The 18,913-nt window shown below is 36.9% G+C and overlaps 3 protein-coding genes and 1 non-coding gene across 4 annotated transcripts; all 4 read left to right on the forward strand.

Moving 5' to 3' along the window:
- The first annotated feature begins 489 nt into the window (after positions 1-489).
- Positions 490-1,992, forward strand: LOC110744737 (Leucine-rich repeat (LRR) family protein). Its single transcript, XM_021944726.2, has one exon. It carries the CDS (start codon positions 652-654, stop codon positions 1,837-1,839), a length of 1,188 nt encoding a protein of 395 aa, XP_021800418.2. The 5' UTR covers positions 490-651; the 3' UTR covers positions 1,840-1,992.
- Positions 1,993-2,233: 241 nt separating this feature from the next.
- TRNAK-UUU (transfer RNA lysine (anticodon UUU)) lies at positions 2,234-2,306 on the forward strand. The gene has a single exon. It is a non-coding gene; the product is annotated as a tRNA-Lys (tRNA).
- Positions 2,307-7,866: 5,560 nt separating this feature from the next.
- LOC148292535 (uncharacterized) lies at positions 7,867-8,841 on the forward strand. Its single transcript, XM_088245854.1, has one exon. It carries the CDS (start codon positions 7,867-7,869, stop codon positions 8,839-8,841), a length of 975 nt encoding a protein of 324 aa, XP_088101980.1.
- Positions 8,842-11,236: 2,395 nt separating this feature from the next.
- On the forward strand, positions 11,237-11,972 carry LOC110744740 (polyubiquitin-like). Its single transcript, XM_021944730.2, has 2 exons — positions 11,237-11,314; positions 11,457-11,972. The coding sequence occupies exons 1-2, from the start codon at positions 11,237-11,239 to the stop codon at positions 11,907-11,909; spliced, it is 531 nt and encodes a 176-aa protein (XP_021800422.2). The 3' UTR covers positions 11,910-11,972.
- The last annotated feature ends 6,941 nt before the right edge of the window (positions 11,973-18,913 follow it).

An 18,913-nucleotide genomic window follows, 5' to 3' on the forward strand; every position in this document is an offset into this window, starting at 1 on the left:
TTAGCCTATATTACTAGAAAACAACCATGCCAGCAAGCAAATATCTTAAGATTAGCTCAGAATCTCATACCAAAACAAGCAAAAAAACCTAACTTGTAAGTTGTAATGGGAATAACACTATTTTGCTATTCTCAGTCAATAATAATGGCATGTAGAAAAGTTATCATACGAGTCATTATGTTATTGGGCATGAATAATAAATTGTTATCCCCGTTTTGCATGAGAGTTTCTCTCCAAAACAAGATTAGCAAAGAAAGAGAGATTTTAATCCCATTTTAAAATGTCAATTTGTGGGTTTTGAGCCAACCGAAGTCCTGATTAGAAACTTTAAAATTACCAACATGTCAACAAGTAGTAGACACATGTGTGTGATGTGAAACACCTTTCAGTTTCAGCCAGAAGATTCACCCCATCCATCATAAATAAATAAAATTAAATATTCTTGGTACCCCAAAATCTTAGTGCTCTCCAACCAGATAGACACCCAAACCAAAAACAAAAACAAAAAGAGGAACCCTCTATTGAAATCCCAAAACCCACACCACCGGCCACTTACCCCACACTTCACATCATTTCTTTCATAAAAAAGCTCAAAACCATCTCTCTTTCAAAGCTCAAAAACTCAAAACACAAACTCAAAACATAAAAGCTATGGCTCTGCACAACCTCAACCTCCTCCCCTACTTCCTCCTTCCTCTCATTTCCCTCCTCTCCAATCACATCCCTCCAGCTCAAGCCCTCACTGCACCTTCAGACATCTCAGCCCTCAAGGCCTTCAAAGCCTCAATCAAAGCCTCCTCAATCCCGCCATGGTCTTGCTTGGCCTCCTGGGACTTCACCACAGACCCATGCGCCCTCCCTCGCCGAACCCACTTCACATGTGGATTAACGTGCTCGCCCGACTCGACCCGGGTCACCCAGATCACCCTGGACCCGGCTGCTTACTCGGGCACACTCACCCCGCTAATTTCTCAGCTCACCCAACTCTCCACCCTCGACCTCTCTGAAAACTCCTTCTCCGGCCCCATCCCATCTTCCATTTCCTCTCTCTCCAAGCTCCAGAGTTTAACTCTCCGATCCAACTCGTTCTCTGGCTCTCTCCCTCCCTCCATTACCAACCTCAAATCCCTCGAATCGTTGGACATTTCGCACAATTTCTTATCTGGGTTCCTCCCAAACGCCATGAATTCGCTGCCCAATTTGAGAAGGCTCGATCTGAGCTTCAACAAGCTCGCTGGGTCACTTCCAAAACTGCCCCCCAACTTGCTGGAACTCGCTCTAAAGCGCAATTCTTTATCCGGTTCGGTTCCAAAATCGGCTTTTACTGGGTTGACTCAGCTGGAAGTGGTCGAACTCAGTGAAAACTCGTTCTCCGGGACCTTACAATCCTGGTTCTTTCTCCTCCCCTCGCTCCAACAAGTCGATTTGGCCAACAACAGCCTGACAGGTGTCGAGATCCCGAAACCCGCGGGTAATGGCGGAGGCGGGCTCGTGGCCGTCGATTTGGGATTTAACAGAATCGAAGGGTACCCGCCAGTGAATTTCGCGGGCTATCCTGTGCTGTCGTCACTGTCGCTTCGTTACAACCGACTACGTGGCAGGATCCCATTGGAGTATGGGCGGAAAAAGTCGTTGAAGAGGTTGTATTTGGACGGAAACTTCCTGATTGGACAGCCGCCGACGGGATTGGTGACCGGCGATGTCTCCGGTAGCTTGGGGGATAATTGTCTGCAGGTGTGCCCAGCTTCTTCAAATCTGTGCCTGCCTTCGCAGAAACCAAACGCCATTTGCAAGCAAGCGTATGGTGGAGGGAAAGGAAAAGGAAAACCGAGGTCTTGAAGACTTGAAGTTGAAGCGTCAGATTGTTTTGTCGGTCGAATATTATTATTATTTTCAAAAGGTTAATAAGCAGAAATGTATAATGCTTTTTGTATAGTGTAACATAAATTATACATATATTAATGTAGGCCCTCCGATCTTATCATGTATTAATGATATGCGTTTTATTTTAGGTAAATGATTTTCCCCTCCCCTTTTATCCACCTACACGCTTTTTTGTTTAGAAAAATAAAGTGTAAGTGGATAAAAAAGGAGTGAGAAAATCAATCCCCTTATTTTAATTTACATGCTTCCATATGAAATATTCATTATCGTACGTTCTCATAACATAAAGTTATGTTGGCTTTATCGCCCTAAAATGGATTTATGTTGGTGTAGTTATTCTAATGCAAATGCCGTCTTAGCTCAGCCGGTAGAGCGCACGGCTTTTAACCGTGTGGTCGTGGGTTCGATTCCCACAGACGGTGACTTTTTTTATTTATTTAAGTTTTAAACTAATTGATTTCATGTTTCCTTGATTATACGACAAATTTAGAAGTCTTTACAATTGTTTTCATGTTTTCTTGATTTTATGACTAAGTTTTAAGCATCTAAAACTACGTACATCAATCCAAAACTTAACAATCATGTCATGTTTGACTTATTAACGGATATTTAAACTTAAGATCTCTTCAAATACTGTGAAATAGAAACATTATTAAGCTTGCACTAATTATTCATATTCTATTAAAGATAAAAAAGACGAAAAGAGATTTCATGTTGATGTGTAATCAAATCAACTAAAGTTACACGTAAAAGTAAAGTAATTGACCATAAACCTAACTTGACATCTACAACTACAAGCACGTGAAGTTTAGGGTTTTGTATTATTATACTTGAATCTAAATTAGCAACTTTTAATTTAAATTGTTCTTTATGGCTGCATTTTCAGAGAGAAGGCGAGTATCAAGAGAGAGAGAGACAGAGAGAGAGACGCAGTTGAACTTGAAATTGAATGAGCTTTGGATCCTTCGTTACAGAAACTGCAACTGACTTCTGCCACTGTCAGGGATGACTGGCCATTTTGTTGGAGAATAATCCGGGCGTTACGTAATATTATAGGAATTAATTCACTTTTCCCCAAAACAATTAAATAAATAAATAAAAACGTTTCTGTTTTATGTTTGGACTGAAAAGCTATCAGTGAGCTGTAAACGAGAAAAGTCGTCAAAAGTTGCTCACTGTTTTTCTATTCCAAGATTCGATTTTTCTTTGCTTACATGATTGGGATTTGGATTGGACTTTTTTTTCTTTTTTTACTTTCACCGTAATGGGTAATTCATGTTTTTACTCAAATATTGTATTCCATGGTAAAACAGTGAATCCTCAAATTGACAGTAAGATGGAATTGTTTATTTAGACTATTGCAAACCACTATACATCAAATCCATTTATACATGTAAGCAAGGCTCATTATGTATTTTGAAAGTACAGTGTTAGTTTTAAAATATTGTTAATTAAGGAAAGCCCATAATTGATATGGTTCAAATTTATCATTAAAATAAAGCTCTCATCACAATCATCCTTATTCTACCAAATCCGTCATATGTTCTTTTAAATATTTTTTTATTAAAAATCTTTCTTATTAAGAAGGACAATAGTATACTAAACTTACATACACTATACAAGTGCTAGGACTCGAACCGAGAACCTCTCCTGAAGGAATAGTTGCTCCAAACCATTAAACTAGTTTTGCTTAGTCTTTTTGTGTTGGTGGATGCATGCAGTGACTTACGATGGACCAGTTAAGCCTAATTTCTCTTCATAATGATAGGTGTCATTCTAAATTATTGGTTCCATTACAGATAATGCCTCAAAATTATTGGTTTAAGGGTATTAATTACTCCCTTATCTCAGTTTCATACACCTCGTTTCAATAATTTGATTAATCTATTTGCTTTATCTAATTTATTCGAGTTATTAGTCACTAATGATTGTTATGAAGCTATATAATAAGTTTGGTGTCTATGTGCGACAATATAGAGTACTAGGTACTGATGGCTCCTTCAAACTTGTTCCTTTATTAGATATTAGCCTTCCAAATATTGAAAGGTTCAAGGGCAACCATGCCCCGTAAAGTAATGGACAATTTGCTCACTCGCTTTCAAGTGTCCCATGAGTTTACTGTTTTGAGAGTGGCAAACAGGAAAAAAGAGAATAAGACTTTGGAACACCAAATTGGAACATCACTATTTTCTCTCTCAGCAAGTCCTAAACTCGAATGTCTTAGAGTCGAAATCTGCTACATGAGTATATCATATTTAGGTTTACTTTATACATGTAATTTAGACGTTTATCAGTAATTATACATATACATTTGAGATTTATTACAATCTTATTTTTGAGGAATGAGTGAGTTTGTAGAGCTTCTCCTCTTTACAAGAATTTATTATTATTATTTATACAATTGATATTAGAAAAGAGGAAAATCAAATCTAGGACCTCACGTGCAAGGGTAAATACTCTTAACTACTTGAGTTACAAGCCCTTTACCCAATTTACAATAATTTGAAAACAAAATTTTTTGCATTATATGTGTATATATGTGGAGACAGGTCATTGCACCTAACCAGTTGTATATCATTCACAATATAGAAAAAAGTAGGGGGACCTGTAGGTAGGTACCTTTCAATTTATTTGGAATAGTGCTAAGGTGGATTATATTGGTAGCTGTAAGAGGTGAAAGAACTTTTATGGGCACATAAAGGAAGAGGAATTTATGTACCTCTATACTGATGGTTGACATAGAATATATGGCTGAGGCGATAGAAGAAGAGTTGGAGCGTCGTGCGCGTAAAGGCAAAACCGGCAAGTTACAAGTTTGGGCCCCAAGCTTTGATTTATGGGCAAAACCGGCAAGTTACAAGTAAACCTCACTGCTTTACTATGATGTATGGGCTTTTTCAAGCGTTTGAGATCGTTTAGCAGCCCAAAATGGCCTTTTAATATTTTACTAGTTTATGGAAACTTTTGTTAATTTCCCATTTTAATTCCCTTTGGAATCCTAGGGTTTCTAGGAGTATTTAAACCAATTTTAGCCTGTGACTAAGGTATTATGTTATCATTCTGAATTCAATAAACGAGAGGTTTTCTCATATCTGGTGAATTCTAGGCTTTGATTCTCTTAGACTAATCATTTGATTGCCTTATTACATTGTCACGCTTCGTTAATGGGGTAATGCGATGCTATCCATTTCATTTTTCGTCATGCTATGGCAAATTTTCACAATTATCTTTATGAATTCAATGTATTTATTTACTTGTTTTCCAACAAAAATATATATATATGTACTTACCAAAAACATATATATTTTCTAAATTAAAACGTGAACATTTTAGACCATCTCCAATGTTGGGGTTTTAGACCCACTATTTGAGTTTTTGGCCTGAAAGTTCTCTCCAATTCGGGTATAGGAAGATGCCAAAGGATTTGGTACAGTAGTGGTCCGAGTTCAAGTGTTTTTATTTAAGCTAATGCTTATTTCCAATTCTATAGCCTAGATTAAATCTAAATAAATTCAACGGCCTAAATTTAAATATTCGTTCAAAATGTTATTACTAATTAATCTAAATCGTATCCAACCTCAAAAATCATTCCCCATTCTGAAATGATTTTTTTGGTTTCTAGTTTTGGAACAAAATATGCATGACTTAAGGCCCTCTCGATGCATGCAAATCACAATGAAGCAACCCCATGCTAATGCCATGAGGAGATACATTTTAACAAGCTCATTTTGAAGCATACAACTAATAATAATTAGTGACACAATGGATCCCAACTCTAATTTTCCTCAGGTAAGCATTTCCGCACTACTCCATAAGCTTTATCTTGTAATTCATTAATTTTGTTACTGCTAATCTAATTTTATTTTTCTATGTTTATATGCTCAACGTACGCATTTTTCATATATTAACAAAATGATTGGTATATTTGATAGAACATGACGATCAACGCCCTATGGAGAGGAGTAATATACAGTGGCCAGATTCCCGTCACGGCAAGAATTTTCGAAGTGAAACTATTCATCTCCGAAGTGCTTCACGTCCCAATCCAACCAGACAAGCAAGACCTGACATGGGCAATGCAATTCCTAAGGGATGAACTGACTCTGCAAGACTATCAAATTCCTCCATATGGTACCCTTATTGTCCTTCAAAAAATTAGAGTCACGATCTACGAGTCAGAGGGTGGTGGGTTTTATTATGAGTACATAGTTTACGATGGTATTTATGTGCGTGAGTTGAAGGCGAAACTTCACGCAGATTTAGGTGTCGTCGTCGAAAATAAGGTACTCCGAATGGGGAATACTGATCTTAATGATCATGCTCTACTGTGGGTTGCTGGAGTTGAGGACGGAGCTACGTTATATCTCGTTGAGTGTCATTTTGGGTAAGTGAGTGAGACGATAAGGGAGACTTGAAAAATCCTACAAGAGTTCAATTTAGACAAAAATAAATTGGAGGTTATAATTAATTTAGTCTTTGGATAGTCGAAATAAATATGTATCTGTTGGATGATGCATATATGATATATGCAATGAAGAATGATCTGTTTGGGTGAAAAATAGCAGTTCTTAAATTTGCACATCATTTTGTTCCTATAATGTTAATGCATAAAACCAACAGCACCTTCATATTTTATTGGAAGGCTGTTTGGAAACAATGATGGCTTGTATTGAATCACTTACATATCATGGTTTGTATCGAGCCATTTATGCTAACAATAAGTTCACATCAACTTATTGGAAATCTGTTTGGAAACAAGTGCAGTTTCGTGAAGTATTTGTCATTAATTTCTGTTTAGACCTATATTTTTTTGTCCATGGACCTTCAAAAAGGGCAGCAATTGGAGAAAGAAGAATTAATGTTTTGGGCCTAAAAAAGGATTTTCAACCCACGCGAATGGCCTAGGTAAATCAAAGAGAACGAACTCTTTGATAGAAGACATAATGATTCCCTGGATTCCACTAGTTAACATATAGGTCAATGATAGAAGACATAATGATTCCTGGTTTCCACTAGTTAGAATATAATAGTCAATCCACTGACAGTTTAAATATTCCATTCCTAGCTAGAGCGTTCCAATGTAACTTTTATATTTGCTGTGTCTATATATTCCGTGTGGATGTATCATTGTAAATCAACAAGTTCAATAACAATTATTCATTATAATATCAAGTTCTTACATGGTATTAGAGCTCTTGTCTTGAGACTCTCGATCCAATTTTTTTTTTTTTTTTTTGCTTTAGTGCCTGCTCTTGGTTGTTTATGGTTGGTTGAGATGGCTTCGTCTTCTACCTCTCTGGCCAGTTCTCTCCCCAACGTTTCATACTTGGTTTCGATCAAACTTGATCGCACCAATTATCTGCTATGGCTTGCGCAATTCACTCCTTTGTTACAAGCCAATGATCTCTATGGTTATGTTGACGGTTCTCAGACTTGTCCTGCAAAACTGCTTGATGATAAGTCCACTTCATTTTGTTCCTATAATGTTAATGCATAAAACCAACAGCACCTTCATATTTTATTGGAAGGCTGTTTGGAAACAATGATGACTTGTATTGAACCACTTACATAGTATCGAGCCATTTACATCTGTTGAAGTGAGTCTCCTAATTAATCAAGGAGATTTATTTCCTTGATTAATTAAGGGATTTAATTTCCTATTTTATATAGTTGTCAAATCATTGTATAATTAGGAGATACTTTCCTAATCCTTTACTAGATCTAATTCCTTGTAAAGCACTCATGTCAACTCTTATATATACCTCCTTATGGAGAAGAATAAAAATAAGAACCTAACATATTCAAAACCCATATTCATATTTTAGCATGGTATTAGAGCCTTCGATCCTAGGTTGTCTCTAAATCCTCATATCAAAGTTCTTCAAACCCAAACCCTAAATCCTTATATCACAATTTTTTTTCTCTTATCACAAATCCCTAAACACATCTTTTTTTCTCTTCTTCTTCAATCCTTCCACTGCCATGGATATCGTTTCCCAAACCACCGACTCTACTCCATCATCCTCCCAAATTGTTACTATTCATAGTGACAACGCTCCGTTTCCTACCGGCATCATCTTGACAAAAACCAATTATGCCTTATGGTCTCAAGTCATGGAGTTACATATTGCTGGCCGCGAAAAATTAGGGTACCTCACCGGCGACACTCCGCAACCCTCTACGCTCTCCTCCACCTACAACAAATGGTGTACGGAGAACTTTCGGGTCAAGGGGTGGCTTATCGACTCCATGTCTCCCGACTTAATAGGTCGTTTCATCTGTTTCAGTACCGCCAAACAAATCTGGGATGCCGTGAAGAAAACCTACTTTGATGGTGGGGATGAAACTTTCCTTTTTGATCTCAACAAACGGGCCTTCACCATTAAACAGAATGGTGCACCTGTCCACACATACTACAACCAGCTGCAGACCATCTTTCAGGAGATTGATCATCGCACTCCGAATCACATGCACTGTGACGCTGACGTGACAGAGCGCCAGACAGAACTGGATCGTCTTCGTGTTCACCTTTTTCTTGCAGGGCTTGACCCTCAGTTTGATCAAGTCCGGGGGGAAATCCTGCGCAAAGATCCCAAATTAGACCTTGACCAAACCTTTGCATATGTACGCCGCGAAGCTCAACAACAACTGATCATGGCCAGTACTTCGGACACTGCGGTCCTGGCCACTCAACGTTCACAGGGCCCTCCGCCGGAACACAAATGCACTCATTGTAATGGAAGCAAACATACCCGTGCTGGCTGTTACGAACTGATTGGGTACCCGGATTGGTGGGACCACTCCAAAGCTCCCTGCAAGAATAGGAGCAAATCACTCAACACATTTTCTGCCGCAGATCATGTAAGTCCTGCTGTTCCGACTGCACCGGCTCCCGCGTCTTCCTTTGTAGCCACAATAGGACATTCTCAGCAGCAAGCCAATTGGTTGTGGTACTAGGAGGAGCCTAGTTCTCATCCAACCTGTGCTTGCGTTCTTCGTGCAATTTCTCATATTTAAAAATTTTAAATAAAAAAAATCAAATCAAATCAAATCCCTCAAATCAAATCAAATCAAATCAAATCAAATCCCTCAAATCAAATCCCTCAAATCCCTCAAATCTAAAGTCCTCAAATGCCTTATCTCAAATTTCTCTTACTCAAATCAAATTCCTCAAATCTTATACACATACCTCTCAAATCCAATTCCTACATCAAATTCATACATCCAATTCCTCAAATCAAATTCCTCCAATCAAAACCCCTCACATTCTCATATCACTTTTTTTACTTCCCTTATTGCAGATTCACAGAAGCATGCAGACCTGTGCTTCTATCAACACCACCAAAGGTTCTACTTTTCATACGTCCTCTCAAAAATCCTCATGGATTATCAACTCGGGTGCTACAAATTTCATGACTCACTTACCAAGTTGGGCATTTGTGACGTATATGCACCAACTTGAGGAGGAGTGTTGAAGTGAGTCTCCTAATTAATCAAGGAGATTTATTTCCTTGATTAATTAAGAGATTTACTTTCCTATTTTATATAGTTGTCAAATCATTATATAATTAGGAGATACTTTCCTAATCCTTTACTAGATCTAATTCCTTGTAAAGCACTCATGTAAACTCTTATATATACCTCCTTATGGAGAAGAATAAAAATAAGAACCTAACATATTCAAAACCCATATTCATATTTTAGCAACACCAACAATAAGTTGATGAACTTATTGGAAATTTGTTTGGAAACAAGGGCAGTTCCATGAAGTATTTGTCATTAATTTCTGTTTAGACCTATATTTTTTGGTCCATGGACCTTCAAAGAGGGCAGCAATTGGAGAAAGAAGAATTAATGTGTTGGGCCTAAAAAAAGATTTTCAACCCACGCAAATGGCCTAGGTAAATCAAAGAGAACGAACTCTTCGAATCAAGAGAAGGTTTTCCTCACTGAGGGAGCAAATGGAAGGAAGCTTGCTTACTTAGTGCTTGTGTTTTGAAAGGAACAAGCCCGATCCAAAAGGAGATAAGTTTGCTTTTGTAGACTGAGGAGTTGTTTGCCTCACCGAGAGAACAAACAACAAGGGCCAAATTTTTTGTGATCGTAGAAGTACTTGCCTCACCGAGAGAGCAAGATCTAGAGGCCGAACCGATCAAGGTCAGAGCTCCACCGCCCAAGTTGTCAGAAAGCAACCGAATGCCACATTTTCCACCACCCATTTTGACCAATCGTGAGAGAAAGAGTAAAAGAAAGCTATGGAGTTTGATTGGATGGGTGTCAGAGCACGGCCATGATTATTGTCTCGGCCGGAGAAATATAAAGTCTATAAATAAGAGCCTTATTCAACAGTGCAAAAGGTCCAGCACCAATCAAACAAATCAAGCTCAATCGTGCTCAAATGCACTCTCTAAACCTTTTATAATGTAATTCATAGTTTATAATGCTTATCCTTAGAATTTAGTGTAACTCTCGTTAAAACGAACTTAGAAACCATTATGAGTTCTTGGGCATTTCCCATTTCGATCGTCCATTTCATATACCAACAAGATTTTCTTTGTTTGTTGTTTACAAAGTCAAGTCTTGAGCACAACCCAACCCAATCCATCCAGATTTCTTGGGATACCTGCATTTCTTAAGATATATGAAACCACTGAGCTACCGAGCCTAGCTAGTGCCACCACCAAGCTATAAGCTTGCTGACACTATCCAACCATACGCTCGTTCTAAAAGCCTTGTGGTCGAGGCATAGAACTTGATGACTGAGAATCTGTTCCTATCTTAATCACAATCGCTCGAGAAGAAGTCAAGATCGTAGCGCAGAGCACTATTTCTTAGCTCATTTGTACCCACGACCACTCGTGACCGTGGTACTAGCACGCCACACATACACACTAAGAAGGACGTCTTTATTTCTTAATCTGCTCGGCCCGTCAATTATTTTATTCGAATAAATCTACCCTGCTGGCCGAAAAGATTCATACTGTCAACATTTTCATTGTTTCAAAATCTAAAACATTACTTTGATTCTGAGCATATTGAAATTCAAGCTACGAAGCTTGATACTTTTACATGCACAAGATCAATGCCTAAGCTTGATACTTTTGATATGACTCCCAGCAATTAAGTTGGGTTGACTTAATCATGTTTAGTCTAAAGTTTTCATTCTGAAATTAATTTTTGGTTAACTAGTTTTGGAACAAAATGTGCATGAAACTTAAAAGGACCCTTTCGATGCATGCCTGCATGCAAATCGCATTGGACCAACCCCATGCTAATGCCATGAGGAGATGCATTTTAACAAGATCATTCCCCTTCGCACATTGAAGCATGCATAAAACTAACTAGTGGCACAATGTGGGAAGACTATGATCCCAACGAAATATTCGATTTTGATCCCTTCTACCATCCCGACTCCAATCCGCCTCCGGAGGTAAGCATTTTTGCACTCCATAAGCCTTTTATCTTATAATAAATAATTCATTTGGGAATAATAATTAAATTATAATCTTCTTTTTCTGAGTTTGTATGCCTGCACAATTTGATATATATAACAAAATAATTGGTATTGACAGACCTCGCTGATCACATTCGTATGGAGTGGAGGAGAATCCATTCTGCTGATTTCCCTTGCTACAAAAATTATCGGCGTAAAACAACTTATTTTGGAAGTGCTTCGCATCCCATTCCCAGTAGACAGGCAAGAGCTCTCATGGGGAGGGCAATTCCTAAGGGATGAACTGACTCTACAAGACTATAACATTCCTTCTGAGACTTCAATTATTCTCCTCGAAAAAATTAAAGTCACGATCTACATGGAGGCTGGTGACATTCAATATGAGTATGTAATCCACGATGGTACTACCATAGATCAGTTGAAGGCGAAACTTCACGCAGAACACGACGTTGTCATCGAAAATAAGGTACTCCGAATGGGGAATGCTTATCTTCCTGATGATGCTCAATTGTTTGCTGTTGGAGTTGTGGAAGGAACTACGTTATACCTCGTTGAGCGTTTCAATGCGTAGGTGAGATGATATATATGCAGACTTCACCATTTCAATGGAACTTGGTTAACTTTGATTTGCTGCAAAATCTTATGAGTTCACTAGTACTACATTATATAGTTAGCTTATAAAGCATGAGCTATATTACAGTAGTTTAGACGAAAAATAAATTCGCGATAGAGTATAATTAACTTAGCTTAATAGTATGGTGTTTGGAAATTTAAAATAAATGTGTATCTGTTGGATGATGAATATATGCAATAAAGATCTGTTTGGGTGCAAAATCTCAATTCTTAAATCAGCACATCACGGCACGGTGAAAACAGAGAACAATTACTTTCTCATTAATAAATTAATAAGTCTAAAAGAATTTATGGTGTCATGGGAGTTCGAACTTGAGACCTCTTGTATGCACCCCTATGTTGAATTCCTTCAACATTTTTTTTCTTTTGGAATTTAACAAGTGTCAAAATTCCATTTGTTGTGAGGATGTGCTCTTGCTCAATTTTGAATAGCCAAACTTTGCTCTAAGTGCAAGACAATTTCCTTCTTAGATTATTAATGATTCATGTTAAACTATTGGTTTATTTTAAGGGTATCACTCCCTTATCTCAATTTTCGTCCATCTCGTTCGATTAATCTATTTGTTTCGTCTTTCTCATATCTCCATTCTTGCGTTTCTTGTGTCTCAAGTGTCCCATGAGTTAAATGTTTTGAAAGGGGCCAATAGAAAAAGAGAATAAAAATTAGGAACACCAAATCAGATCATCACTATTCTGACGTACGTTCTCTCCTAAACCAGCCATGATGAAATATCAGCCAATATTTTCTCTTTTATTTTAGGGTTGAAGGGGCACTATGTACATGATAAACATATATTGGGAGCAAGTTGTAAAGTCGAATGTCTTAGAGTCGAACTTTTATATACAAGTAGATGACATTTAAGTTTACTTTATACGTATAGTTTGTTAATATGATTATTATACATATTATTCGAGATTTGTTCTGAAATCTTTTAATTGATGAACGAGTGAGTTCGGTGAGTTTCTCTTTCTTACAAAAAAAATTGAAAATAAAATGAGTCAGTTTGTAGTTTGCAGTGCGTGAGAGAAATTAAAGTTGGGTAACTTCATCATGTTCAGTCTAAAGCTTTCATTCTGAAATTATTTTTTCGTTAACTAGTTTTGGAACAAAATATGCATGACTTAAAAAGGACCATTCGATGCATGCAAATCGCATTCGAACAACCAACCCCATGCTAATGCCATGAGGAGATACATTTTAACAAGCTGATCCCTCTCGCATTGAAGCATGCAACTAATCAGCGGCACAAAACAATGGATCCCGACTCTAATTTGCCTCCGGCGGTAAGCATTTTTCCACGTAAATGATTCATTTGGGATTGCAAATTAAATTCTAATATTCTTTTTCTAAGTTTATATGAATAATGCATGCACAGTTTCATATATAACAATATGAATGTTATTTGACAGAACATGCGAATCATAGTCTTATGGAGAGGAACAATATCCACTCTGGAGATACCCGTCGCTACACGAATTATCGAAGTGAAACTACTGATTTGGGAAGCGCTTCACGTCCCAGTCCCGGCAGACAGGCAAGAGCTCTCATGGGAAGGGCAGTTCCTCAAGGATGAACTGACTCTGCAAAACTATCACATTCCCCCTAATGCTTCCCTTACTGTCTTTAACAAAATTGAAGTCAATATCTACTTGGAGTATAGTCGCTTTCATTTTGTGTATGTAGTCTATGATGGTACTACCGTGGGGGAGTTGAAGGCGAAGCTTCATGCAGACCAAGGCATTGACATTGAACACAAGGTACTCCGAATGAACGGTTTTGATCTTGATGATCGTGCTCTTCTCTGGGCTGCCAGAGTTATTGAAGGAACTAAGTTACATCTCGTTGAGTATCGAAGCCGTAGGTGAGATAAAATGGAAAAATAATTCAGCATTTCAAGAGGACTTGGTTAACTTTGGCTTGCAGCAAAATCTTATTAATTCACTATTACTACCTTTTGTTTATTTTAATTTCTCATATCCTAGTCATAAACTGGGTTAAATAAATTAATGTGCCCAAAATAATTCAAAATACAAAAAAATAAAATAAAATGCAGAGAGTGAGAAAATGACAGACAAAGTAAGGCGAAAGCATTTGGGTGAAACACACACTCGAAATTCTGCGCTTCAATCCTGGTTTTCAGACCCTATTAGGGCTTGGAATTCAAGCCCGATCTTTTTGTGCAGATAAAAATGAAAAAAATACGAGGTAAAAAGAAACAATGAAACAAGATATAATTAATAGAATATGGATATGAATAGGAATTGCCTAATATTTTTCAAATAATTCGTAGTGTTCATGCAACTTTCCTTCCACGAGAGGCCCTTGAGAAAAGTTAAAACTCCAATTTTCTGAAATTTGTAACTAGTGTAACATAAACTTTAGAGTAAAATGTTGTTTTCTCCCCTGAATTATACCACAATTATCACTAAAAGTGAATTATACTTCTAGGCCCGGCCCAATGAGCAGGCTGGGGCCTTGACCTTTGAAACCCCAATTCTGCCCAACTCGAAAATTTTAAAAAAAAAGTCCAAAAAGCTCAACCTGAACCTAAAAATTACAAGTTGTCTGAGAAATTCTGAAATTGCATTCATAATTGGGTTTAGGGCCAATACAAACTAGATTGGGTTATTGATTAGACATCCATTATTAAAGGAAAGGTTTTTTACTGATGCCTATTTATGTTTTGGATGAACGCTTTTTCATACGTTCAAAATCTACTTACTTTTCATAATTTTCTTAATGAAATAGCTTTTTCTGATAATAAGAATCCAACTTTGACCACTGACCAGTCAAAATTTTTAACATCGCTTTTGTAATTTTAGTCATGATTGTACATACATTTCTTGAAATGGAGGAACCAAGAGAAATCGAAAGGCAGTTTCGTCAAGAGATATTACTGAGGAAACTGAAAAGCTTTCACTCTCATCTCATCTATGGAATTGAGGAATTACCCGTAGCCACTCTTATTACTTTTTCGTTTCTAGTTTTGGAACAAAATATGCATGAGACTTAAAAAGGACCCTTTCGATGCATGCAAATAACATTCGACCAACCCCATGATAATTCCATTGCCATGAGGAGATACATTTTTAACAAGCTCTCATTCCCCTTTCGCATTGAAGCACACGTACAAGTTACAACCACAATGAATTATTTGCCTCCGGCGGTAAGCATCTTGTACTAATTTGTGACTGCTAATTAAATTCTAATCTTCTTTTTTCTAAGTTTATGACAAATTGATTGGTATTTTACAGACCTCGCTGATCACATTCCTATGGAGTGGAGGCGAATCCATTCTGCTGGTTCCTATGGCTACAAGAATTATCGATGTAAAACTACTGATTTCAGAAGTGCTTCGCATCCCCGTCCCAATAGATAGGCAAGAGCTCTCATGGGAAGGGCAGTGCCTGAAAGATGAACTGACTCTGCAAGACTATCACATTCCCCCTACTGCTTTCCTTGTTATCTATAAGAAAATTGAAGTTGAGATCTACTTGGAGTTCGATGGCATTCGTTATGTGTACGTAGTCTTCGATGGTATTACCGTGGGTGAGTTGAAGGCGAAACTTCAGACAGAACAAGGCGTTGACATTGAACATAAGGTACTCTGGATGGTGGATAATAGTTATCTTGATGATCATGCTCAACTCTTGGTTGCCGGAGTTGTTGAAGGAGCTAAGTTATTTCTCATTGAGGATAAAAAACGTATGTGAGATGGTATTGAAAAATAACTCAGCGTTTCTATGGGACTTGGTTATTAACTTTGGCTTGCTGCAAAATCTTTTTAATTCACTATTACCATGGGCTATTTTTACTTGGATAATTTTATTCTTAATTTTAATACATTCCCTTTTGTTTATTCTAATTTCTCATATCCTAGTAAAAAAAAAACTGGGCTTTTCACAAGTAGGCTCATTCTAACATGACATATTATACAAAAATCCTTACAGAGTCTTATTTGGAAAAAAAACTCCAAAACTAGTCACTTGTTATTTTTAGTTGATTTTTAGTGTGTTAAAATTTTTTAAGAAACAATTAGAAAATGACAAGTGGCTAGTTTTGGGTTTTTCTGTCTAAATAGACTATATATAGGTTTTTGTATAATATATTATACTAAAATGAGCTTATTTGTAAAAACATAAATTCAAAAATACCACCAACAAAAAGAAAAAATGAGAGCGAGAAAATGACAAAGAAAGTAAGGCGCGAAAGCATTGGGTGAAAATGTAACACATTACACACGCACGAAATTCAGCTTGGATTTCACCAAAAAACAAAATTTCAGCTTGGACTTACTTCGGGTCGGGTCGGGGCTGTTGAATATATAAACACGGGTTAATGAGTTTGAATCTTAAAGGAAAGGCCCGATTATTTACTTTGGGTCGGTTCTGGGCTTCAGGCCTGGTTTTCAGACTCTATGAGGGCTTGGAATTCAAGTCCAATCTTTTTGTGTAACTATTAATAATAAAAAATTATAAAATGAAAAAAATGAATCAAGATATACTTTAACAGAATATGGATTTGAATAAGAATTAGAAAATATTCTTCAAATGATTCATAATGTTCATGCAACTTCCTGAAATTCATAGAGGCCCTTGAGAAAAAAGTTTGATTAGAATTTAAGGGTAAAACTCCAATTTTCTAAAATCAATAACCAGTTATATACACAATAAAATTAAGATATAGGCTCTCCGATCTTCTAATGTATTAATGATATTTGTTTTTTGGTTACATACTTGCAAGGTCGGTTATGAGATTTCGAGGGCCCTGTACGGAACTTAAATTGGAGCCCTCACATAATTTAATATAAAATTACTAATAAAAAAATTTGCCATGAATTAATGTCATAAAAAAAAATTATTTTTATAACTAAAATTTATCATCAATTAGCGTGTAATAACAATCACAAATCAAAGTCATAAATTTCTTAATTTTTCATTTGATAAAGTTAAATATTAGCATGTTCGGTAAATAAATAAATAAAAAGAGTTCAAGAGAAAGAAGAAGGCATGATTTTTTGTTTTTTTGTTTTGGTTTTGTTTTGAGTGGAAGAAAGTACTTTTTTTTTTTTAGGAGAAAGTGTGTGTGATATATGCTATTAGTTTAGTTGGTTCTTTTCCCTAGTTTGTTTCAAGTGCTTCTGTTTTTTTAAAACTATTTTAAATTTCATTATAATGTAAAAGAATAAAAATACAAATAGAATGACATCATTGAGACTCAAACTTGGGCCTTGTACCAAGAGATACGCGCTAGAAATATGCTCCACCAAATACACTTTTGTGTTAATATGCTAAACATTGGAGTATATATTCAATTTTTATAATATTAATATATATTATAAAGTAAAAAAAATTTGGGGGCCCTGTGCGGTGGCACCACTTGCACCATATCAGGGTCGCTCCTGCATACTTGCATATCAAATATTCATGATCTACGTTCTTCTAACAATGTCGTTCATCGGACAGGTCAAGCTTAGATTATGTTGATGCTATTACTCCTAATGGCTTTACATTTGTGTAGAGTTTAGGGTTTTCAAAAATTGTTCTGATGCAAATGTCGTCCTAGCAAATTGCTTCAACTTGGGCGGACAATTTCCATCGGAATCTCAATGTCTTCTTGCAGAAGAGTTGCCACGCATAGCTTGAGATAATGTTTTAAGATGGTATACTTGATCAGAACGAGCTTCTCTGCAAGAAGCAGCAACATCATCCCTGCGTGTTGTGAGGTATATTTCCAATGGACGCGTATAGATATTTCCCTTATTTGTTGGTCAGTTTTCGAATTCCAAGCATTCTCAATTGCTTCCAATTCCCTACTTCTTAAACAAGGCTATTTGCTGCCTCCACAATATATAGCCTTTGCACGATCGATCTTATCCTGAATCACCACACCTCGTCGTCTAGTGAAAGTAAACTCTTTGTTGAGGTCCCAACTGTATGCTAAAAGATTTCTAAGCTTAGGAAGCTTATTGATTTCAATTGGTATCTGATGCACTAAGGAATGCTTCAAATCTAGAGTCTCAAGGTTCACAAGCTTCCCTATGAATTTCGGAAGAATCTTCACTCTTGTCAAGCAAACTATCTTCAGGTAGATTGTCAAGTAGACTATCTTCAAAGTCTATTACTCTTAACAACTTGAATCATTTGTATAAGTTTTTACAACTAGTTGGAGGATTTTGTGGCCCACCTACGCCATTGAAAACACACACAGAATAGGCACGAGAGTTTTCAATGCTTCTTAGAACATCATATGCATTGTTATAAACATATAGGTTCCTGCAATTTTCACTGAATCTTGAATCTTCCATCAAAACTTGAGAAAAGCACAAATCTTCGGATGACCCTTCTCATTATATCATGGAATTGACACTTTCTGCACATCCCTCTGTTATCAACATATGACACATGAAGTAGACTTCTTTGGATAAGCTCGGTCAAGTATTATTTCGCAACATCTTTCAATGTTTTGCCTTTCTGCTATTTTATAAACCCTTGAGCAATCCATTTCCTAATTAGTATAGAACATATGTTGGTGCGATTTTCTGCATATGTCCCGAAGTATAAGAAGCAAGGTTTAAGCTGGTAAGGTAAATCATGATAGCTAAAAGAAAGAATTTTTGTAAATTTGTCGAATGAGGATTATACTCCAGCTCTGAACCAAACCTATCGTGCAATTTTCTCCATTGAGACACATCCCCACTTATGGTTGATAGGAGCCCACTTATAGCCACAATAACAAGAGGCAGTCTTCCACATTTGCTAACTATCGTAGTAGCAAATTGCTTCAACTTTGGCGGACAATTTCCACCAGAATCTCGGAATTTCTTCTTGCAAAAGAGTTACCACGCATAGCTTGAGATAATGTTTTAAGGTGGTACACTTGATCAGAACGAGCTTCTCTGCAAGAAGCAGCAACACCATCCCTGCGTGTTCTGAGGCCTA

This window comes from Prunus avium, chromosome 8, assembly GCF_965620075.1.
Source record: "Prunus avium chromosome 8, drPruAviu1.hap1.1, whole genome shotgun sequence".
NCBI lineage: Eukaryota > Viridiplantae > Streptophyta > Magnoliopsida > Rosales > Rosaceae > Prunus > Prunus avium.